Here is a 24,736-nt window from a genome sequence, read left to right as displayed (position 1 = left end):
TACATCTGCCTCTTCTTTGTGCATTTTCCTGATATGTGTAAATCCTGCAGCCTCTCTTCTTCCTCAAAACTACCTGCCCCTCCACTTATCTTCATATCATCTACAAACTTGACTCCAAAGTCATCGATTCTGTCATCCAAAGAAGCGGTCCCAACAGAGACTCCTGTAGAATACCACTGGTCACTGGCAGCCAACCAGAAAAGGAAAATATCTTAAACAACTTCAATATAGAATCCCAACTTCTGTATTCAATGCCCTGATTTATAAAGGCCGATGTGTCTTTAATTCTCTTTACGACCCTATCGCCCTGTGATGCTACTTTCAAAGAATTATGGATCTGTATTCTCAGGACCCTATGTTGTATGGCACATCTGTACAGAACTCCATGGAGATGTTTCTTAAACAATTTTGATATTTCTGTTGCGTATTTCCCTGAGAACATCTGTTTCCAATTTAAGTTCCCAAGTTCCAGCCTAATAGCATTATAATCGACCCTCCCTCAATTAAATACTTTCCTATGCCATCTACTCCTATCCTCATCCAACTCTATACTAAATATCAGGGGTTTGTGGTTACTGACTCTGAAATGCTTGCCCAGTGAGACATCAGCCACCTGACCAGGTTCATTGCTTAGTACTAGATCAAAAATATGGCTTCTCCTATTGACAGCTTGTCCACATTTTCTGTATCCTTTCTGGACACTCCTAACAAATACTGCCCCATTTAAACCTTGCATTAAGGAGGTGCCCATCAATATTAAGGAAGTTGAAGTCACCATAAGACTGTATGACATCAGAGCAGAATTTAGCCAATTAGGCATGAATAACACCAACCTTGTTATTTTCACACTTTTCCAAAATCTGCCTGCTCATCTGCTTCTCAGTGTCCCTGTTGCTATTGAAGATCATGCAGAATACTCCTATTAAAATGATTTCTACCTTCCACTTTCTGACTTGTACCCTCACTGACTCAATAGATGATCCCTCCATGACTTTCTACCTTTCTGCAACTGTGATGCTGTCAATGCCACTCTTTTACCTCTCTCCCTGAACCTTTTGAAACATCTAAATCCTGGAACATCTAACAGACACTCCTGCCCTTGTGACTGTGAAGCCTCTGTTTTTATTTAGAAATTAGATGGATAGTCACAGTCTTTTTCCCAAAGAAGGAGAATCTCAAATTTGAGGGCAGAGATGTAAGGTGAGAGGGGAAAGGTTTTCCTAGAGAACGGTGGATGTACAGAACGAGCTGCCAGAGCTTTGGTAGGACTAGCAGAAGTAAATTTACAATATTTAAAAGATGGGAAAGGTTTACAGTGATATCAAATTTAGACACATGGGACTTCCCCAGCAAGGCATCTTAGCATGGATGATGTGGGTTGATGGGCTTGTTTCTGTGGTGGTATAGCTCTATGACTTGATAATAATGCCTGACTTTTGATCTGAAATATTAACTACATTCCTCTTTCCACTGGTATTATCTAATCTGCTGAGTAATTTTTTGTTTTTCTTGATTTCCAGTATGTACAGTTACTTGATCCTTATCATGTTTGACTTACCAATATACCTATTTGCAGGAGACATTCTTCAGCATTTTGGATGGTACTGATGGAATACTCACAGGTGCTGTGAATATGTTGAAAAATATTTTCTTACCAGCTATTTCTGCATGTGGAAATTGGGGAGCACTTAATCAATCCATTCATGGGGAGAGGGAGAAGAAAGCCTTCAAAGATACTATTAATGGATACATCACTTTCTTAAATGGTAAGGTGTTTTACTGACAGCCTATGAAATATGGTTGGTTAAATTTAATTTGAATTTACAAACATGGATTGTGTGTGTTTTTTTTCAATCATGACAGATAAAAGAAAATGAAAAAAAATACTGGATCTAAAGTTTGTACATTTATGTGTGAGCCAAGTGTACAGCAGTGGGATCAGCACACAGGCCCGGGGGGGGGGGGCACCCATGTTGAGGATGATGGAGAGGGAGAAGCAGTTGTGCATCCTGACTATGTGAGGTCTGTTAATTAGAAATTCCAACACCCGGTTGCACAGTGATGTATTCAGACCTAGGAGTAGGTGTTTGTTCTCTGAGGTCTGTGCAATAATGCTGAACTGAACTGAAATCCAGAAACAACATTCTGACATAATTGTTCTTGTCTTCTAGGTGTGTCAGGGCCAGGTGCATGACAAGCACTATGGCATTTGTTGTTGAGTGGTTCATATTTGCTTGTTATAACATCTGCCCTTTCCTCAGTCCCTGCACTTGTTGCCTGCTGCCCTGCTCAGGTTCCCAAACCTGAGTTGCTGTAGTTTAAACCCTCCTTATTAGCACTCCCCTCGAGGGTAGTGGTTCTCATCCAATTCATGTGCTATCTGTCCCTATTGTATGGGTCCCAACTGCTTTGGAAGAGAACACAAGGACTATTAATTCTGAGGCCCTTGCTCCTGCACAGATTGATAGACCTTTAGATAATAAAGGCAACAAGATATATTAGATTATGGAATAAAATATTGAGGTAAAGTATAAACTCAAGAGATTCTGCAGATCCTGAAATATCATCGATCTCACTGAATGGCAGAGTATGCATGAGGGGCCAAATAGCGTCCTGTTTTAATTTCTCATCTGAATGGGATTAATTATAAATGTAATATTTTCCTTCAGGTACTAAAATAAGCCTTGAAAAAGCTGTTGTGCTAAAGAGTGAAATGGTTGACCTTACTCAGCTGCACTCATTTGAGCAAGTGAAAGCTGCAGCATCAAATCCAGAATTAATATTACAGCTTGAAAATCTGCTTTTGCAATGGTACAATCAACTAGAACAGGTTTGTATACTTGAGCACTTTTAACTTTTTAACATGGTTAATACAAGGTCTGTTGTTAATAATTGTCTCAAGAATAATGTTTCATTTTGCACGTTTTGAATGACACATCTCTACCTTGAGTAATTTGCGACTAAAATGAGGATAAGTTTCTTCACTCAAGGGGTGGTGAATCATTCAAATTCTCTGTTTAAACGAGCTGTGGAAGCTCAATTATTAATTTCATTAAAAAAAGAAATTAAAAGTTTTAGGTAAGTACTAGAGGAATTAAGGCTTATGGTGTTAGGACAGATAAATTGTATTGAGGCAAAGATCAGCTATGATTTTGTTGAATTGTAGAGCTGATTTAAGGGACTGAATGGCCTACTCATGCTGTTATTTCTTGTTATTTTTACCATTAAAGAGGTATGAATACATATTTAAAACTCACAATACCTATTTTGCACAGTGCTGATGGCATTAAATGTGATAGATTAAACAAACTTAGATGGCCCCCAAATAGAAGGAACTGGAAGTGGTAGGGAATGTGTGAGAATAAAGAAGGTTGAGTCACGAGTCAACTAGCAGATGATAAAACAATAAGAAAAGGGAAACTAAGAGTCAAGATATTGAAGGAAAAATGTGTTGGAACGTTAGGAGATTAGACAGAGTCCCCTGTGACATTTTAGGCAAACAGTTAGATGTGTGACTGGCTGAACGGTGGTAAAGGGATTTGGAAACATGATTGAGGAGCTTAAACCATATTTGCAGAGTGGGAAAGAGTGTGGATGAGAGAAATGCCAAAGCAAATTACTTGAAATTCAGCCTAGGAAGACTGATGATTCTTTGCCTTCCTGACATGTCTTTATACCCACAGGAACTCAGTGAATTGAGCAACAACAGTGGAAGGAAAGGAATTGTCAACATTTCATAAGTGAAACTCTTCAAAAGGAATAGCTCTGTTAGATAATTCAGTTGCCTTGGGGCTTGTTTCTATGCTGATTAGGGGTTTCAGCTGAAATGCTGATGTTGTAGTGGAGCTGGAGAAACTGAGAGAATTCAAGATGGGGCCTATTTAAAGATAGTTACCTGTTTACCACAAAATGAAGCACAATTTTTTTTGTCCTTAAAGACTGATGGAAGCAGAGTCTGAGATAATCGCCTCTCTCCAGGAAGGTGGAATTTCTCCTCTCTTTAAGATCCAATTAAAGGTGTTAAGTAATAATGGAGCTAACTGTGACTTCAGCGGTTTGTACCACTTTGAGGTAAACCCATCAGAGCCTGGAGACTTTCCGGCCTTTAATCTAGAGATGGCCATGTTCAGTTCTTTGGCAGCTACTAGTTCTGATAGACATTCATTTTGTAAATCTGTGAGCTTGGGTAGTTCTAAAGAATTCAAAAATGTGTCTATATGGGAGGCCTGGGGTTGAGAGTACAGCTCTTGATAATATGTTTCAAAACTTTCTTGAATTTTCCCTATTGTACTCTCAACAAGCTTTGTTTTTGGATTCTTTATTTTATGAATTGTATTGTCTGCTTGTTGTTTACGTAATTTATATGCTAATGATCTAGCTGATTTGCCTCCTACTTCATAATTCTTTTGTCTCAGGTATAGAAAATTTATTTGAGTTTCCAATGTGTAAATATCATCAATTTCATTTGGCAATTTCTTAATTTCCTGTTTTAAATTAAAATTAATTTTGTTGCTATCTACAACTTGACGTTGTTTTAATTTTCCTTGAAGGTCTGCTAATTTTTGTGCTTTAACTTTTTTCATGTGAGGAATAATGGAAATAATTTTTCCTCTCAGTGCAGCTTTCGCAAGCTTTACATCATTTGCAAGGCCAGTGATGTTGTGGGGGTGGAACTGGACTCTCTGGTGGTGGTGTTTGAAAAAAGGATGCTGTCCAAGTTGCATGCCATCTTGGACAATGTCTCCCATCCATTCCATAATGTACTGGTTAGGCACAGGAGTACATTCAGCCAGAGACTCATTCCACCGAGATGCAACACTGAGTGTCATAGGAAGTCATTCCTGCCTGTGGCCATCAAACTTTACAACTCCTCCCTCGGAGTGTCAGACACTGTGAGCCAATAGGCTGGTCCTGGACTTATTTCCACGGCATAATTTACTTATTATTATTTAATTATTTCTGGTTTTATTTTGCTATATTTCTACTCTATTCTTGGTTGGTGAAACTGTAACAAAACCCAATTTCCCTCGGGATCAATAAAGTATGTCTGTCTGTCTGTCTTTCAATGTATCCCATAAGATCACTGGTGATGTTTCTCCCGTGTCATTAAGGTCTAGGTATTCTTTGATTTTTTTTTCCCCTTTATTACTTTCGGGTTATTGGGTAGGAAGCAGAGTCTGAGCTATTTTTAAATCAGAATTTGATTCTTGATGAAAAGCTGAAAGGTTCTTGTATATAGGTTCCGAGGAGGTGACAAATTGGAATGTAGGCGGGAAATTGAAAATCTGGTTGAATGGTGCCACAATATTTCAGAGTGAAACTCTGCATCAGGATTAGCTCAATTAGACATTTTGGTTGCCATAGTGCCTGTTTCCATGCTGATCCAGGGCTTCAAATGAAATGTTAATATTGGGGCAGTGGAGGAACTAAGAAAAGGGATTAACATTTTTAGAAGCGACAGGATGGGAAGAGATATAGTCAAGATTACTGTGAGAGTCAGTAGGTTTATAAAAGATAGTGGATAGTTTCGCTTCAGAGATGGAAACAGGGAGATTGAGAAACAGATGAGAAGTGTCAGAGATGGGACCAAATAAATTTGACAGCAGAGTGGGAACTGGAGGTTAAGTTGATGAAATTGTCAAGCTCTACATGGAATGCAGTTGTCAGTGTAGTGGAGAAAAAGTTGCCATTGTGGGGTTGGAACATGAATTGTTCCATGTGGAACTGGACTCTCTGATGGTGGTGTCTGAAAAGAGGATACTGTCCAAGTTGCATGCCATCTTGGACAATGACTCCCATCCACTCCATAATGTACTGGTTAGGCACAGGAGTACATTCAGCCAGAGAATCATTCCACCGAGATGTAACACTGAGCGTCATAGGAAGTCATTCCTGCCTGTGGCCATCAAACTTTACAGCTTCTCCCTTGGAGCGTCAGACACCCTGAGCCAATAGGCTGGTCCTGGACTTATTCCCACTTGGCATGATTAACTTATTATTATTTAATTATTTATGGTTTTATATTGCTATATTTCTACACTATTCTTGGTTGGTGTGGCTGTAACGAAACCCAATTTCCCTTGGGATCAATAAAGTAAGTCTGTCTATCTGTCTGTAAAAGGCAGGCATAGCTAGGGCCTATACGTTTTAGTTTAGAGAAAGTGAAAGGAGCCAAAAGAGAAACTGTTGAGAATAAGGACCAGTTCCGCTCGATAGAGGGCAGTGTTGGTGTAGGGTAGCTGGTTAGGTCTGTTGTCCACAAAAAAGCAGAGAGCTTTAAGGCTTTCCTGATAGGGAAGTGGAAATGTATAGTGACTGGGTCTATTGTGAAAATAAGGTAATCTGGGCCAGGGAACTGAAAGTTACTGAAGTGATGGAGAGCATGTGAAGTGTCATTGATATTCAAGTTCAGGCTCAATTGTCATTCAACCATACATGAAGACCCATGAATACAGACAAACAAAACAGTGTTACTCTGGAGCCAGGGTGCAAAACACAGTACCAACAGTTACATACAGCACAAGACACATTGAGCATATTTAAGATAGCAAGCACATATAAGATATCATTAAAATACAGTCACATAAAAAAGATAGTCCAAGATCCTGAGTCATGATTGTTACAGCAGTCTGCAGACGAACACAATACAGCTTATTTGCTGCCGAGTGAACTCTGGGGACAGCACCAACTCCAAAATGGACGCCTTGCTACACCATTTCCAGTGGAGCGCACTGACTCTGTGCCTCTCTCCTGCGTGACTGTAAACAAGTGACATTGTGACTTGATGGCTAGTTTTCTGTATGACTAAAGAATTGCAGCTCCAATGCCATATGTCTTTGTCATTTGCCAATAAATCAGTGAATCTGACTTGCAGCATTCCATATTAACAATGCCCAACAGGGTTTTGTGATTACAAGAAACATGACTAAGATGATTAATCGTTATAGAAGATAGAACATAGAATAGTACAGCACATTACAGGCCCTTCGGCCCACAATGATGTGCCGACCCTCAAACCCTGCCTCCCATATAACCCCCCACCTTAAATTCCTCCATGTACCTGTCTAAATTGGGCTTGTTATTGTTATTGCTAAATTGTTATTGGGCTATGCCTTCCAAATTTCCCCCAGAAACACCAGTCATTGCTATTCTGCCGTCATCCCTACTAGTGTCCTCTTCCAATCAACTTTTGCCAGCTCCTCTCTCATGTCTCTTTCATTCTCTTTACCCTACTGTAATACTGATACATTCTGTTCAAACTGCAGAGTGATTTTTTATCATATTATGATGACTGCTTCCTACGGTTCCTTTACCTTAATTTCCCTAATCAAATCTGGGTCATTACATAACACCCAATACAAAATTGCCATTCCCCCGGTGGGCTCAAAGCAAAGAGTCAGAATAAATGGAGCTTTTTCTGGTTGGTTGCTGGTGACCAGTGGTGTTCCACAGGGTTGGGACCTCTTCATTTTACATCATATATCAATGACTTCCATGACAGAATTGCTGACTTTTGGCAGGTTTGCAGATGATAAGAAGATAGGTGGAGGAGCAGATAGTTTTGAGGAAGTAGAGAGGCTACAGAAAGACTTAGACAGATTAGGAGAATGGGCAAAGAAGTGGCAGATGCAATGCAGTGTTGGGAAGTATGTGGTTCTGCACTTTGGTAGAAGAAATGAATGGGTTGACTAATTTCTAAATAGAGACAAATTTTAAAAATCTGAGGTGCAAAGAGTCCTGGAAGTCCTTGTGCAGGATTTCCTAAAGGTTATTTGCAGATTGAGTCAGTGGTGAGGAAGTCAAATACGACGTCAGCATTCATTTCGAGAGACTAGAATATAAAACCAAGGATGTAATGCTGACGCTTTATAAAGCACTTGGAGTATTGTGAGCAGATTTGGGTCCCTTATTTAAGAAAGGATGTGCAGACATTGGAGAAAGTCCAAAGGAGGTTTACAAAGATGATTCTGGGATTTAAAAGCTTGTCATATGAGGAGTGTTTGATGGTTCTGAGCCTTCACTCACTGGAATTCAGAAGAATGAGGGGTGACCTCATTGAAAACTATTGAATGTTGAAAGGCCTCTATAGAGTGGATGTGGAGAGGATATTTCCTGTGATTGGGTAGTCTAAGAACAGAGGATACAGCTTCAGAATAGAGGTGCGTCCTTTTTGAATGGAGATGAGAAGGAATTACTTTAGTCAGAGAGTGGTGAAACTGTGGAATTCGTTGTCTCAGGCAGCTGTGGAGGCCAAGTCATTGGGTATATTTAAAGTAGAGGTTGATAGATTCTTGATTAGTCAGGGCATGACGGGATACGGGGAGTAGGAGATTGAGACTGAGTGGGATCTAGACAGGTACAAGTGACTGAGGTATCCGTAAGACATAGGAGCAGAATTATGCCATGCTCTGCCATTCCATTTTTATATTATCCCTGAACTTGAAAGTAAGTGCTTTCAAGCTTTTGTTATCTTCTGAACAATGGGAGAGAGAAAAAGAGAGAGTCTGGAATGGGTAGGATTTTTGCTTATGTTGGCTTCTTCACTTCTAGTTTAAGATGGTGCTGGTGATGCCCAGCAACTACTTACCAGCGGCAAAACACAAAACAAAGAATACTAATAAACACCTGATTAATCACTTTATTAATAATGATCAACACTAATAATGGAGAGGTGGTGGTGGCAGAACCATAGGTAAGAAATGGTCAAGGAAAGCAGATATGAATGGTAGCAGAGGCAGTGGCGCAAGGAAGGCATGGTCAAGGCAAGTGAAAGCAAGGTGGAAACAGAGTTGTGGTGTTCATGAGAGCAAAGAAAGTCCTTATATCTGATCAATTTAAGCGCTGGGCTGAATTGGAAAGGTTGGGTACAGGCCGAATTGTGGTGGAGGGGTCCAGGCCCCAGACTGTCTGAGAGTAATGAACAACCTGATATTTGGACAAATTAAACACCGGGCCTTGGTTGGGGATCATGGTAATGTTACTGGGACCAGAGGCAAGATGAGGGCCAGTTCTGCTTGCTGTTCCACTACGCTTACTCAGATCCGTACTGGGCTGTTATCTGTTATCTGCTCCAGCTGCGGTGATGCCTGGCTTTGTGTCTTTCTTAAAACTGGAGTTCTGAAAATATTTGCTTACTTTTGCTGTTTGCAGGATTCCTTTTTTTCTCTCTCTGTGCATTTGGTGTTTGACAGTCTTTATTTAATCGGTTCTTTTGAGGTTTCTTTATTGTGGCTGCCTGTAAGGAGAAGGATCTCAAGGTTATATAATGTAAACATACTTTGCTAAGAAATATACTTGGAATTTTATTGAGGGATGTGTCACTGGGCCTATTGTTGTTTGTCATCTATATCAATATTTTGGATTAAAATACATAAGCATGGTTCATAAGGTTGCAGATGATACTAAAATAATTGGTATCAAAGTGTTACGTATCCTGTAACTGGATCACTTACCAGCAAAGATAGAGAGGTCTGCTGAAGTCTGATGGTACCATTTTCAAACGTTTTTATTTATAAAGGGGCACAAAAGTAAGTTTAATACAAACATTCAGATAACATAAGTCGTCAATACTCAATCTAAAGCGCAGCTATAGTAATAATCAATAAGAAATAAACTCTATCGTTGTCTAGGGGTAATGTATATATTGTCTGCTGTATATCTGAAAGTCTCTTGCGGTCACTGCAGTTCCACCAGCTGCCGTCTTTTGTGGTGTCGCGTTGGTGCACTTTTGTTAGAAAGAGAGAGAGAGAGATTGAATGAAACAGTTACCCGGCGGGTTTTTCCAACCTTTAGGAGTTCGATTCGTCGGAGTCTCGTTGGGGAATGGACGCTCACTTATGGCCTCCCCTGTAGCTAAGCCGTTCTTTCGTGGTGAGGTCGCCAATCCCAGGCAAGGAAAAGATGCACACGAACCCCACCACCGGCTGTCGCTATTAAATGCTGTTGCAGGATTTCTAGCGTGTCTTCTGGTGCGTCTGGGGGGCCGTCTTTACAACCCCTCTTTTATCTGAACTCACGGGGTCTCAGATGTCAATCAGATTGGGATGATGCAATCTCTCTCCATCTCTCCACCTACGTTGCCCTGAGGGTATACACGTAGTACAGTTCCCAATTCACAAAGGTGTCTCCACGAGACAATGACCACAGTCGCCAGCTTTGCCTCGCCGTGAAATGAGGGACACCGCACGTATCTCTCTCTTCTCTTGGGTCATTGACCCCCCCTTCACTAGGGCTCTGGCGATTCTCACAAAGGAGGGGGCTGGGATCATAACAAAAGATAACGACGAAAGTTATCAAGAATTACAGTGGGATCTTAATCAGCTGGGAAAGTGGGGTAAGGAATGGCAAATAGATTTTAATTTGCTTCCTTACCTGCTGAGAGCCTCCAGCACATTGTGTGTATTGCTCTAGATTTCCAGCACCTATAGTACCTCTTATGTCTGGATTTTAACTCAGTTAGATGTGAAGTGTTACATTTGGGGAAATCAAACCAGCATAGGGCTTTCACAGTGAGTGGTAATACTCCAGGGAGTGTAGCAGAACAGAGAAGCCTAGGAATACAAGTACATGGTTTGCTGAAAGTAATGTCACAGTAGATAAGGTACTGACTGATAAAGCCATGCTGGCCTTCATCAGTCAGAACTTTGACACAGGAGTTAGGATCAGAATCAGAATCAGGTTTATTATCACCGGCATGTGATGTGAAATCTGTAAACTTAGCAGCTGCAGTTCAATGCAATACATAATATAGAAGAAAAAAACAAAACAAAATAATAATAAATAAATAAGTAAATCAATTACAGTATATGTATATTGGATAGATTAAAAATCGTGCAAAAGGCAGAAATACTATATATTAAAAACAATAGGTAGCATCCAAGGGTTTAATGTCCATTTAGGAATTGGATGGCAGATTCATTCATTCATCCTGGGATGAGAGGTGTGAGGATGATGTGTCAAAGATATCCTTGATAATTGTTCTAGGCTAGCCTGATATGGTGTGGTGGTAATCAAACACATGATTGAATGATCACATTTTCTGTCAGGTCTCTCATCCATCTTCCCCCCCTGAACCATCTTTAATTTAAATGGCTTGGTAGCCTCTTTCCACTACCTCTAATGATGCATAATTTGAAAATTTCTGCTAATTTCAATTATTTGCTGGAGCGCTCAGAATATAGTCAAGATAAATGTTCGGTTGCTCTGCAATGCACATCTGTAGAAGGTTGTAAGTATTGCTGTGCATAGTGCAGCAAATAGAGGCATTGGCGAGCTGTCTTGATTGTTGAGGATGTGTTCTTGGACCATGAGAGCTTGTAAGAGGTTGTGCAAGATGTATACTCACATGAGTTTGAAACTGCTTGCAGTTTTCCCTGCTATGCTACTGCCGTGTGAGTGGTGTAAGATTTCTTGAAGTCAGTAACCATCTACTTTGTCTTGTTGACATTGAGGAGAATGTGTTGGAGGTGCAGGAGGCCTCCATTAGCAGGGCACAGTCTTTGGTAGTAGTCCCCTGCAGTGAAGTGGCCACAGATAGCATACCCTGGGGAGCAGTAGAGGAGATTGTGGCAGAGTTGAGAATGGAGATGTTTTGGCTGTTATCAGTGGGTGTGGCCCTTCCCCCCCATATGATGTGGCGAGGGGGGGGGCAGATCCCCAAGGAGACAAATAATGTGGAGAGCTGCTGGCAGTTGTGTCACACCAGAAGGAGAGTGAGCCCCTGGGTACCTAAGCATAGAGAGTCGTTGAGAAAACTTAGAGGAGACGCAGTGAGGGCCTGGTGTCCCTGGGGGAACACATACCAAGAAGCCCCCGAAAGCAAAAGGCCCATTCCTGAAGGCTTAGTGGGACCATTCTCAGCATGGGCTAGAAGGGCTGAGATGGCCTGTTTCCGTGCTGTAATTGTTATATGCTCCAGAGTGTTGCTATGGATAGAGGGTATTTATGCTAAAGTGATACTCGACACCAGGTCACAGGTCATGTTGTTGTACCTTTCGTTTTACAATCAGTATCTGAAGCATTTACCATTGACCCCATTGAGGGCACTGGAGATCTGGGAGCTTAGTGCTAGTGATTATCATACAACGGTTATTTGTCAGTGAAGTTGGAGTTCGCAGAGGCTGGTGCGGGAGTGTCTCAGGTCCTTGATACATTGATGCTGATTTGTCTGGACCCTGTTGAGAAGGGCGGTGTTTCAGTTCTGATGGGGACCAACACCCCTCTTGAGGGGCCTGCAAGGAGAAGGCTAGTGAAAACTTTCTGAAAACATTGTCCATGGGGACTCTATAGTTAGGGGGTCAGACAGGCGATTCTATGGACGCAGGAAAGAAACACAGATGGTAGTTTGCCTCCCAGGTGCCAGGGTCTGGGATGTTTCTGATTGCGTCTACGATATCCTGAAGTGGGAAGGAGAACAGCCAGAGGTCATGGTACATATTGGTACCACTGACATAGGTAGGAAAAGGAGGAGGTCCTGAAAGCAGACTACAGGGAGTTAGGAAGGAAGTTGAGAAGCAGGACCACAAAGGTAGTCATTTCAGGGGGACCAATATCCTGGTGGGAAGGTTTGCTAAGGCTACTGGGGAGAGTCTAAACTAGATTGCTGGGGGTGAGAGCCAAACTGAAGAGACAGAGGAAGGGATGTTTGTCTCACAAATAGAGAAAGCTTGGAGACAGTGCAAGAAGGAGAATAGGCAGGTGATAGAGAAGGGATGCACTCAGATCAATGTTTGAGATGCGTCTATTTTAATACAAAGAGTATAAGAGCTAGGAAGTCATGATGCCCTTGTATAAAACCTTTGTTAGCTTACACTTGGAGCATTTTGTACAGTGCTGCTGTACACTTCCTGCTCTATTGCAGGAAGGCTGTTACAGCTTTGAAGAGGCTGCAGCAGAAGTTTATCAGGATGTTCACTGGATTAGAGGGTATTAGCTAGAAGGAGAGTTTGGCCAAACTTAAATTGTTTTCTCTGGAATTTTGGTGCCTGAAGAGACATGATAGAAGTTTATAAAATTATGAAAGGCATATATTGATTGCAAGAATCTTTTTCTTAGGATAGAAATGATGAATATAGAGATCATAGCTTTAAGGTGAGTAGGAGGAAAGTTTAAAGGGGATGGGTAGGATAAGTTTTGTTTACACAGAGAGCACTAGGTGCTGGAGTGTACTACCAAGGCTGGTAATGGAAGCAAATACAAGTGTGGCATGCTAGAGGTTTTTAAGATAGGCACATTAATAAGTAGGAAAATTGTGTCTTGATCCAACCTTTAAGAGACTTTTTCTTTGATATCTCTGACCCACCATCACCACCTGCTTTAGACTGTAACAAAACAGGTGAATGCATTCTACAAGCATATCAGATTGATTTCTTGGCCTATAGTGTTAGATTTTGTTTTACTACTGCTTATCTAAAAACTACTTTTTTCTAAAGTTTACAAGATTACATACTATTACAGCAGAGGATATCAGAGTTTAGAGTTCAATTTTGGTGGCTTCTGTAAGAAAGTTAGTATGTTCTTTTCATGTGCGCATGCGTTTACTCCAGGTACTCTGGCTTCCTCCCACAGTCTAAAGATGTATCGGTTAGTAGCTTAGTTAATTATCATAAATTGTCCTGTGATTAGGTTTGGGTTAAATGGGTCGGTAACTAGGCTGCATGGCTCAGTGGGCTGGAAGGGTCTGTTCCATGTTGTAAAAATAAAAAGATTATTGGCACCATCTCCAGATTAATTTGCACCCTTCAGAAATTCAACTATCCATTTACAGAATATTAAGAACCACAAATGACTTCAAGTGAGTATTTTCTTATCATCTAATTAAGTCATTGTCTAAAAAGTGGATTGGATTTTTTGTGGCAATACAAAGTTATGATTATTACTTATTATAGACAATTCAAATATTAGTTCAAAAGGGCTACAAAGCTTGAGATTTTTGTACATTTTATTTACAGGTTCTGGAACAAAGTAATCAAGTCAGAAAAGAGGCAGAAAATTCAGGCCCTCTGACTGAGCTGGAATACTGGAAATGTATGTCTGCAAAATTCAATTCCATCATAGAGCAACTTAGAGGACAAAACTGCAGGGCTGTGATCAATGTTTTGAAAGCAAGTTACTCAAAAATGTTAAAGGTAAAATTTCTGGGAAAGCAATAATAACAACTATTTTATGAACAGATGGATTTTTACAGGAATCTGTATGAGGTCTTATTTTCATTAGACATCAAGATTTATTAAGCAAAATTTACACCTAAGTATATAGGACTAGAATGTCAAGCTTATTCTAAGAGATAAGAAACAGTCTTTAAAGAGGATAGAGAAGTAGCTCAGATACAGCCTGAGTAGCTTAGGTTAGAGAGTAAATTTCAAGCTTCTAGCCTTAGCAGCTAAATATATGTATGTCCTGGGGCACTGTTAATAATCAGCAATGTTCTAACTGGGCCATGCCATATTCAACATGCTTCACATTTGGTCCATAACCCTCTATGCACCTTCCCTCCATGTACCTATCCAAATCCCCCTTAAATGTTACAATTGTACCTGTCTCGGACACTTTCTCTGGCAGTATATTTCAGGCATGCACTACCTTCTGCATGAAGAAGGTAACTCATAAATCTTTTAAGTCTTCCCCTCTTAAATTGTTCTAGTTTTCTTCAGTTTCAGACCTCTCAACCCTGAGGAAAAGAATGTAACTGTCCACCTTATGCATATCCTTCATGATTTTATAAACTTATGAAGTCATCCCTCATTCTTATGAACTCCAGGGAATAAAAATTTAATGTGGCCAACCTTTTCCTATAATTCAGACCCTTTAGTCCAGGCAGCACCCTCATAAATCTCTACTGCAACCTCTTCAGCTTGACAATGCTCTTCCTATTACAGGGTGACCAAAACTCTGCACAATATTTCAAGTACAGTTTCACCAAAGACTTATATAATTGCAACATAAACTCAGTGCTCAGTACTCTTGTACTCCCAGGTGCCTCTGTTCCACAACACTCATCAGTGACCTGCTTATTACTATATATGTCTTGCCCTGGTTTGACTATTCAAAATGCATCATCTTAAACTTGTCTAAGTTGAAATTCATTTGCTATTCTTTATCCCATCTCTCCAACTGATCTAAATCTTTTTGTAATTTATTGTAGCCTGCTTCATTCTTGACAAAATCCCCTGATTCAGTCTCAACAGCAAACTTGCCATTCGTGCCATGTACGTTCATATTCATACATAATGAAGAATACAGATTCCAACACTGATCCCTGAGGCAACCCACCAGTTACAGGCCTCCAATTTTAGAATCAACCTTCAACTGTTACCCTCTGCTTCCTATCATTTAGTCAATTCTGAATCTACCTCTATTTTTCCCTCTATCACATAAGACCAAATCTTCTACACCAGCCTGCCTGAAGACCTTTGTGAAGGACCTTACCAAAGTTTATTTGGACAACTTCCACGGCTTTGCCTTCATCTATCCCTTTAGTTACTTCTTTGAAAACTTCAAAGGATTTGCCAAACATGACCTCCATTGCACAAAACCAAACTGACTATTCCTGATCTGGCTTTGACTATCCAAAAGGTGGTACTAGATCTTGTTCCTCAGAATTTCCTCTAGTAACTTCTCTACAACTTAAGTTAAGTTTTGAGGCATGTAGTTCTCTGTTTTCTAGTATTCTAGAAACTGGTATTACAATGTTACTTACCTTTGATGAGAGTAAAGATCCCTGAAGTCTTCCCCATCTATACCCTCATAATTTTATACACCTTAATCATATCCCATTGTAACATACTTTGTTCTGGGAAAACAGACCAAGTCTTTTGAATCTCTTCATAATTGAAATGTTCTGTCCCAGACCACATCCTGGTGAATCTCTTCTGAAACCTCCCTGGTTCAGTGTCCTGTACCCTGAATAATAGGATAGTGTTCAAGATTGCCAAGAGGGGGAGCAAGATATCAATCAGCTGCAGATTTAGGTGAAGAAATGGCAGATGGTGTTTAATCCAGGCAGGTGTAAAGTGTTGTAGTTTGGGAGATCAAGTGTAAAGGGAAAGTATACAGTTAATGACAAGAAAATTAAAGGAATTGGTGTACAGAGATATCGTAGAATCCAATTTCTACAGCTCCCTGAAAATTGCCACACTAAGTTGATAAGGTGGTATAGGGCATGCTTGCCTTTATTAGTTGAAGCATTAAGTTCAAGAATTAAGAAGTTATGTTGCAGCTTTATAAAACGCTCATTATTCCACATCTGGAGTGTTGCATTCAATTCTGCTTGGCCCATTATAGAAAGGGGGTGGAGGCTTAGGAGAGAGTTGAGAAGTTTACTAGTATGCCTATTGGATTAGAGACATGTGCTATAAGGAGAGATTGAACAACCTTAGGTTTTTTTTCTGGAGCAGCAGAAGCAGGGGAAATCTGATAGAAATTTGTAAAATTTTGACAAGTATAGAGAAGGTAGACAGATGCTATCTTTTTTACAGGATCAAAATGCCTAATACTGGAGGACATATATTTAAGGTGGGGGGGGGGGGGGAGTTCAGAGACACATGAGCAAGTTTTTTCTCTAAAGATTTAGAGTGGTAAGTGTCTGGAGTGCACTGCCAGGAGGTGGTAGTGGAGGCAGATATGATGGAGGCAATTAAGATGTTTTTAGATAGGCACCTGAATGTGCAGAGAATGGATGGATCTGGACCATATGCAAGCATGATGTTAGTTCAGTTAGGTGTCATCAGTTTAATTAGATGTCATAGGTTTAATTAATTAGGCACAATATAGTGGACTGAAGGGTCTATTCCTGTGCTGTACTGTTTTATGTTCTAATGAACTATATATCAAATATATTGTTTATTACAATATTTACCTGTACTGCCACTTTCAAAGACCTTTGGACTTGCACAATACTTCCTTAGACCCTGCTAGCTTTATTAGTACTTCCAAAAAGTAACACCACATAGTTATCTGCATTAAACTCCATATGCCATCTTTCAGTACAAGTTATCAATATCTCTTGGTAACCTAAGACTTTTCTCCACATTCTCAAAATATCCACCAATCTTCATGTTATCTGCAAACTTATTAATCATTACTTCTCTAGAATATTCACCTATATTACTTGACAGCAAGGGTGTCAGCACTGATCTATGTGGAATATTTATAGTCACAGGCATCCAATCACAAAATCAACTTCTATCACCACACACAAAATGCTGGTGGAACACAGCAGGCCAGGCAGCATCTGTAAGAGAAGCACTGTCGACGTTTCAGGCCAAGACCCTTCATCAGGACAGAGCTTCTGTTCAGTGCTGTGTTTCACCAACATTTTGTGTGTTTCTTGAATTTCCAGCATCCTTGTTTTCTATAGCAAAGCCAATTTTGGATCCAATTTGCCAATTTACTCTGGAACCCATGGGCAGTAACCTTTTGAACAAGTCCCCCATCTGGCACCTTGCTGAGATACATGTAAACCATATCTACTGCATTGTCATTATCAGTTCACTTGGTTACCTCTTAAAAAAATTAGTGAATTTATCAGACAAGATTTGCCTTTGACAAAACCATATTGGAGTCTCTGATTTGTTCCTGCCTTTCCTAGTGATATTCTCAAAGCTCTAAAGTTCAAAGTAAATTTATTGTCAAAGTACATTTATGTCACTTGTTATGTACCCCGTAACTGGGTCACTTACCAGCAAAGATAGAGAGGTCCGTTGAAGTCTGATGGTACTATTTTTAACAGTATTTATTGATAAAAATACACAAAAATAATATCAATGCAAACACACAGATAATATACGTCGTCAATACTAAATCTAAAAGCGCGGGTATAATAATAATCAATAAGAAATAGCTCTATTGTTGTCTAGGGGATAATGTATTGTCCGATGGAAATATAAAAGTCACTTTAGTTCAGCCAAGCTGCAGGCTGCAGCCTTTTTGGTTGGAGAGAAAGACGGAGGTTTAACTTGCCCATTCCTTTTATGATGTCAATCCTTCGAGAGTCGTTGGGGGACTGATTTCCCCTTCGAGGTTAGCTAAAGCCGTGCTTCCATGGCAAGACCCACCAATTCCGAGGCAAATGGAAAAGGACGCACATGGGCTGGTTCCACTGGCTTTCGCTGTTATGCTGTTACAGGAGTCCTAGCATTTCTTCTGGTGCGTCTGAAGGGGCTGTTCCTCAGACCCTCTTTTATCCTGACTCACAGGGTCTCAGATGTCAATCAGGGTGGGATGATGCAATCCCTCCACCAACCCCCCCCCCCCCCCCCCCCGGTTCATTGCCTGGGGCTTCGATGCATCGTACAGGATTCAATACACAAGTCCGTCTCCAAGAGACAATAGCCGTTATCAATGGTTCCGCCTTTCGGAGGCCAGGACACATTCCAAACTCTTTGTGGATTCTGCATGTCTTTCTCTCATTTCCTGGGTCTCCTGACTCGAATCAATAGCGATCCTGCCATTCTCAAAAAGGAGGGGGCCACGGGCGTAACACCCCCTTTCTTCAACGCATTTTTACCATCAGTAAAAACGGAGTAATACAGAGTCTTGCAGGATTTTAGAATCTAACACAATACAAAAGCTTTTCCTTTCACTACAGAGTAATACAGTTATACATTCAATTCAGTATCTAAATGGTTACCGATTACATTGTCACTTCCTTTAATATCTTAACATCTTGTACCCTACCAAAGTCTTGTAGCATCAGACTCCAATTTAGTAACCACCTTTTTTTTATTTCTTTCCTTCAGCAAACAAAACTAAAGAGTTGTGATCTTAAGCTTACGTGTATACTACAAAAGTTCATGCAAATACTAATCTTTATGTTGCTTTCAAACTTAACAGGCAGGCTTCCATGGGGGTTGTCTTTTATTATTCACAGGCTTTGTCGAAATCCATTAAAACCGGTTTCTGCTATTTAAAAATGGCGTCCCCATTAACCCTTGCCTCTTTTCCGGTTAGTTCCCACGTGGGGAGCTGGCGTACCCTGGCGAAATAGGCCTTCGTCCGCTCCTTCCATAGGAGTAATTTTATCAACAATGTGTTCCAAACTTAGCCCATTTCCCAGATTTCCACCCAATTCCTTAATTTTACTCAAGTGGCTAGTTTCCTCTTCAGGACCCCAGAGGCTAGTGGGTCTCGATACCAGCGATCCCTCTTTGTTCAAACAGCGTTTCGAATTCTGTGGTTTCACACCACACTCTGGAATAACAATAGCGTGTGGGGCCCCTTTACCGTCCAACTCAATCTGTAATGGATCCACAGGTGCCGCGGTACCAAGCCTTTGTCCCTGTAGCCTGGTGGCTGCTTCTAATATCAATTCAGACTTTAAACTTTCTTCATTTGATTTGGAAACCGCACTTTTCCCTTTTCCTGCAATAATAATGGTCACTTCACCACCCGCTATCTCCTCACTAACCTTTAACACCTCTTCGAGCACAAACACCTGGGAACTCTCACTTCCCACTATTACCGAGGTTAACCCTTTCTTCACTGAACCAAGTCTATCTGACCCACAAGGACTGCATTCCTTTTCAACTGAATCAAATACCTCAGACTTTTTCCGAGCTCCATTACTAGGTTCAGTACCACGTGCATCCACATCTTGGACACACTCAAATGGGACATTTGCCTCTTCCAGGCTTTCAATACCCGTACCCGGTCCAAATTCTAAATTCCCCTGATTCTCCCAGCTACTCTCTGGGCAACTCCCTTCCGGAGTAAACTCAACCCCACGGGCTGAAACAACCTCATCTGCCAACCCAGCATCCTTCTTCAAGGTAATGGCATCCTTTTCATCTAGGACTGCCCTCATTTCATTATCGGGAACACCTTTAGAACTTTCCACTTCTTCAAACAGTTCTGCCAAGCCAGACAGATCATCCATGTCCAACCCTGGACCTTTTAACAGCTTTACCTGTTTCTCATCTTCATTTCGTGCCTCTAGCACTTCACTCCTCACTAAGAACAGGACTACCTCCTCTCCCTTACTCTCTTTCACTTTACTACTCTCTGTTTTACCACCCTCCAAACCCTCGTGGTACAGGGTCGGTAAAAACGTCTCGGCCAAATCGATACTGGCCTGATTTAAACTGCTCTCTGTCTCAGCTGCCTTTCTCGACATGCTGCGAGTGACCGCGCATGCGGGATAGATCTTGGACTCTAGGGGCGGGGCCGCAACGCTCACCGGCCGGCTCGTCAAGTGTCATTGCTGACCAAACCTTACCACCAGCTAAATCGTTACCCAGAAGGACGTCCGCGTCAGTTCTCGAGAATTCTGATCGCACCCGCATTTCAACTGGTCCAGAGACTAGCTTGCAATTCATAATGATCTTATGCAAGGGCACTATTTCCGTCCCTTTTCCTATTCCTTTCACAGCTACCACTCCCGTCTTGCGACCAAAATCTAGTACCTTACTGCTAATCAATGACAGTTCAGCACCCTTGTCTCTCCAGATCCATACTGGAACTGGTGTACCTCCCTCCCTCACAGACACGGTTCCGTTTGACATACAAGTCTCAGACCCTTCTCGTACTCTGTCTACCCGGGGATTTCTTGTCGATTTACTGATTACCACGGCACATCCGATAGGGACTGCTGCTTTCCCTTTTCCTGTCTCTTTCCTCGGAGCAAAGCACCTAGATGCAATATGCCCCCCCTTTCCACAATTAAAACAGGTCAAGCCCAGAAATCTCTGACCGTCTTGCCTTTCCCCCTCAATCTTACCACTAGCTCTCGGCGGGACCTCTGCCTCAGCCGGCGGGCTTTCTCGATCATTCCCACGGTCTCTCTGGGAACTTTTATTCGAGGAAAACTTTGTCTTGTGGGTTAGGGCATATTCATCTGCGAACTTAGCAAATTCTGAGATGGACTTATTCGGCTTCTCATTCAAGTACATCCGGATATCCTCCGAAACACAACCTTTAAATTCCTCAATCAGAATTAACTCCCTGAGACGCCAATAATCCTCTTCCACTATCTCTGCTGTGCACCAACAGTCCAAGAGCACACCCTTCTCATAGGCAAACTCGGTGTACGTCTGATTCCACCCTTTATTCAAATTTCTGAACTTTTGTCTGTACGCTTCAGGTACTAACTCATAACTCTGGAGAATGGCCACCTTTACTTTGTCATAACTCTCCTCCTCTTCCTCCTCCATGGACAATGCCGTATATGCCCACTGTGCCTTCCCTTTTAACACACTTTGTAACAACGCCACCCACTGATCTCTGGGCCACTTCTGATTCACTGCCACCTTTTCAAAAAGCAAGAAATAACTATCAACATCCGTCTCCTCGAACGGAGGTACTAACCTCAACTCCCGACTAATATTAAACCGCTCCTCTCGGTCTGACCCCTGAACTCGTTGCTCTTGCCTTAACTTCTCCATCTCCAAGTCATGTTTCCTCTGTTTCTCTGCCTCCCTCTCCTTCTTGGCCCTTTCCTTCTCTTTTTCAGCTGCTTCCAGCTGTTTTAACTGAATTTCGTGCTCTCTTTGTTTCTCAGCTCTTTCCTGCTCCCGTTTCACCTCTAACTCCTTTAGCTGGAGCGCATGCTCCCTTTCTCTCTCGGCCCTTTCTTTCTCCTTCTCAGCTCTTTCCTGCTCCCGTTTCACCTCTAACTCCTTTAGCTGGAGCGCATGCTCCCTTTCTCTCTCGGCCCTTTCTTTCTCCTTCTTAGCTCTTTCCCTCTCTCTCTCTCTCTCTCTCTCTCTCTCGGCTCTTTCTTTCTCCTTCTCAGCTCTTTCACTCTCTTTCTCTTTCTCTCTCTCAGCTCTTTCTTTCTCCTTCTCAGCTGCTTCCAGCTGCTTTAACTTAATTGCATGTTCCAACCTTAATTTCTCCAACTCTAACTGAGCCGTCCCACTAGCTGGTACCTTTTCAGGGATATTTTCCAATACCTCAGCTGCAAACACATTCTTCGCAATATAATACTGAGTTATTGCCCTTCGCACCTCCTGCTTTTTCATTGACAACCTCACCTCTGTGAGGTTTAACCCCCTTCGCCAAATTTATCAAGTCTGATTTGGTGGCCGCCTCTAGCGCCTCCAGAGTTGGGTTTTCTAGAAATTCACCCACGTCCATCTTTGCTGGTTTCCCGTCTGGCTACCCATGTAACCAGATCCAAGTTTGGACTTACAAGCCCGATTCACTGGCCTCCCAATTTGGTGTCAAATCCCGAGACGAGAACCCCAATTGTTACGTACCCCGTAACTGGGTCACTTACCAGCAAAGATAGAGAGGTCCGTTGAAGTCTGATGGTACTATTTTTAACAGTATTTATTGATAAAAATACACAAAAATAATATCAATGCAAACACACAGATAATATACGTCGTCAATACTAAATCTAAAAGCGCGGGTATAATAATAATCAATAAGAAATAGCTCTATTGTTGTCTAGGGGATAATGTATTGTCCGATGGAAATATAAAAGTCACTTTAGTTCAGCCAAGCTGCAGGCTGCAGCCTTTTTGGTTGGAGAGAAAGACGGTGGTTTAACTTGCCCATTCCTTTTATGATGTCAATCCTTCGAGAGTCGTTGGGGGACTGATTTCCCCTTCGAGGTTAGCTAAAGCCGTGCTTCCGTGGCAAGACCCACCAATTCTGAGGCAAATGGAAAAGGACGCACATGGGCTGCTTCCACTGGCTTTCGCTGTTACAGGAGTTCTAGCATTTCTTCTGGTGCGTCTGAAGGGGCTGTTCCTCAGACCCTCTTTTATCCTGACTCACAGGGTCTCAGATGTCAAACAGGGTGGGATGATGCAATCCCTCCACCAAGCCCCCCCCTCGGTTCATTGCCTGGGGCTTCGATGCATCGTACAGGATTCAATACACAAGTCCGTCTCCAAGAGACAATAGCCGTTATCAATGGTTCCGCCTTTCGGAGGCCAGGACACATTCCAAACTCTTTGTGGATTCTGCATGTCTTTCTCTCATTTCTTGGGTCTCCTGACTCGAATCAATAGCGATCCTGCCATTCTCAAAAAGGAGGGGGCCATGGGCATAACACACTATATACAATCCTAAGATTCATTGTCTTTTGGGCACACTCAATAAATCCAGAGGATAATAATGATAATAGAGTCAATGAAAGACTGCACCAACTTGGGTTTTCAACCAGTGTGCAAGAGACAACAAACTATGCAAATACAAAAAGATATAAATAAAAATAATAAATAGATAAGCAATAAATGCTTATAATATGAAGTGAAGAGTCATTTAAAGTAAGTCCATAGGTTTTGGGAACATTTCAGTGATGGGGCAAGTGAAGTTATTGCCTTTGGTTCTGATAGTTGAGAGGTAGTAACTGTTTCTGAACCTGATGGTATGAGTTCTGAGACTCCTGTACCTTCTTCCTGATGGCAGCAGTGAGGAGAGAGCATGCCCTGGGTGGGGTGGGGGGGGGTGCTATCTGATGATGGATGCTGCTTTCCTATGATAGTGTTTCATTTAGATGTGCTCAATGGGGGGAAAGCTTTACCAATGATGGACTGGGTCATATTTACTGCTTTTTGTAGGATTTTTCCATTCAAGGGCATTGGGTTTTCCTTACCAGGTCAATCTGCTTTCCACTACACATGCCAAAGTTTTAGAAGTTTGTCAGTTTTAGATGTCATGCTGAATCTTCGCAAACTCCTAAGGAAGTAAAGGCTTGCTGTGTTTTCTTCATAATTTCACTTATGGGCCCAGGACGGGTCCTTTGAAATAATAACACTGAGGAATTTAAAGTTGCTGACCCTCTCCACCTCTGATCTTCCATTGAGAACTGGCTCATTGACCTCTTGTTTTCTTTTCCTGAAGTCAATAATCAGCTCCTTGGTCTTAATGACATTGAGTAAGAGGTTGTTGTTATTATACTACTTTGACAGATTTTCAATCTCCCTCCTATATGCTGATTCAGCACCATGTTTGATTTAGCCTACGACAGTATTGTCATCAGTAAACTTGAAAATGGCATTGAAGCTGTGCTTGGCTACATATCATAAATGTAAAGCAAGTAAAGCAGGAAGTTAAGCTGCATCTGTGCTGATGGGGATTGTAGAAGAGATGTATGCCAATCCAAACTGACTAGGGACTGCAAGTGAGGAAATCCAGGATCCAGTTGCACAAAGTGGTATTGAGGCCAGGGTCTTGGATCTTATTGATTAGTTTTGAGGGCAGAGTGGTATTGAATACTGAGCTGTAGTTGATACAAGCATCCTGATGTATGCATTTTTGCATCCAGATGTTCCAGGGTTGAGTAAAGAGCCAATGAGATAGCATCTGCTGTGGACCTGTTGCTCTGGTAGGCAAATTGGAGTGGATCCAAATCACTTCTCAGGCAGGAGTTAATAGGTTTCATCACTGACTTCTCAAAATACTTCATCACTGAGGATGTAAGTGCTACTGGATGATAGTCATTGAGGCAGGTTACCACGTTCTTTTTAGGCACAGGTATAATTGAAGCTTGCTTGACCTCAGACTGCCTAAACAAGAGGTTAATGGTCTCAGTGAACACTCTAGCCAGTTGATCAAAGCAGGTATTCTGTGCCTTTTCAGGTACCCTATCTGGGTTGGATGGTTTTCATGCGTTCGCCCTCCTGAAGGCTGCTTGCACGTTGGCCTCAGAGACTGAAATCACATGATTATTGGAGACTGTGGGAGTTCATGAAGGTTCTTCCATGTTCTTATGGTCAAAGCGAGCCTAGAAGGCATTGAGCTCATTTAGAAGCGAAGTTCTGCTGTTAACTATATTTCTTGATTTATC

At 41.6% G+C, this 24,736-nt stretch overlaps 1 protein-coding gene across 1 annotated transcript in view; it reads left to right on the top strand.

Annotated features, from left to right (window-relative positions):
• LOC140732658 (dynein axonemal heavy chain 8-like) overlaps positions 1–24,736 on the top strand; it is a 952,247-nt gene that overhangs the window by 41,821 nt on the left and 885,690 nt on the right. The window contains exons 5-7 of the mRNA XM_073055351.1: positions 1,577–1,766; positions 2,670–2,830; positions 13,950–14,126. Coding sequence (XP_072911452.1) covers positions 1,577–1,766; positions 2,670–2,830; positions 13,950–14,126 — 528 coding nt within the window. The remainder of the gene's footprint in view (positions 1–1,576; positions 1,767–2,669; positions 2,831–13,949; positions 14,127–24,736) is intronic.

This window comes from Hemitrygon akajei, chromosome 9 (genome assembly GCF_048418815.1).
Source record: "Hemitrygon akajei chromosome 9, sHemAka1.3, whole genome shotgun sequence".
In the NCBI taxonomy this organism is placed as follows: domain Eukaryota; kingdom Metazoa; phylum Chordata; class Chondrichthyes; order Myliobatiformes; family Dasyatidae; genus Hemitrygon; species Hemitrygon akajei.
This window is presented reverse-complemented; position numbering and strand designations above follow the sequence as displayed.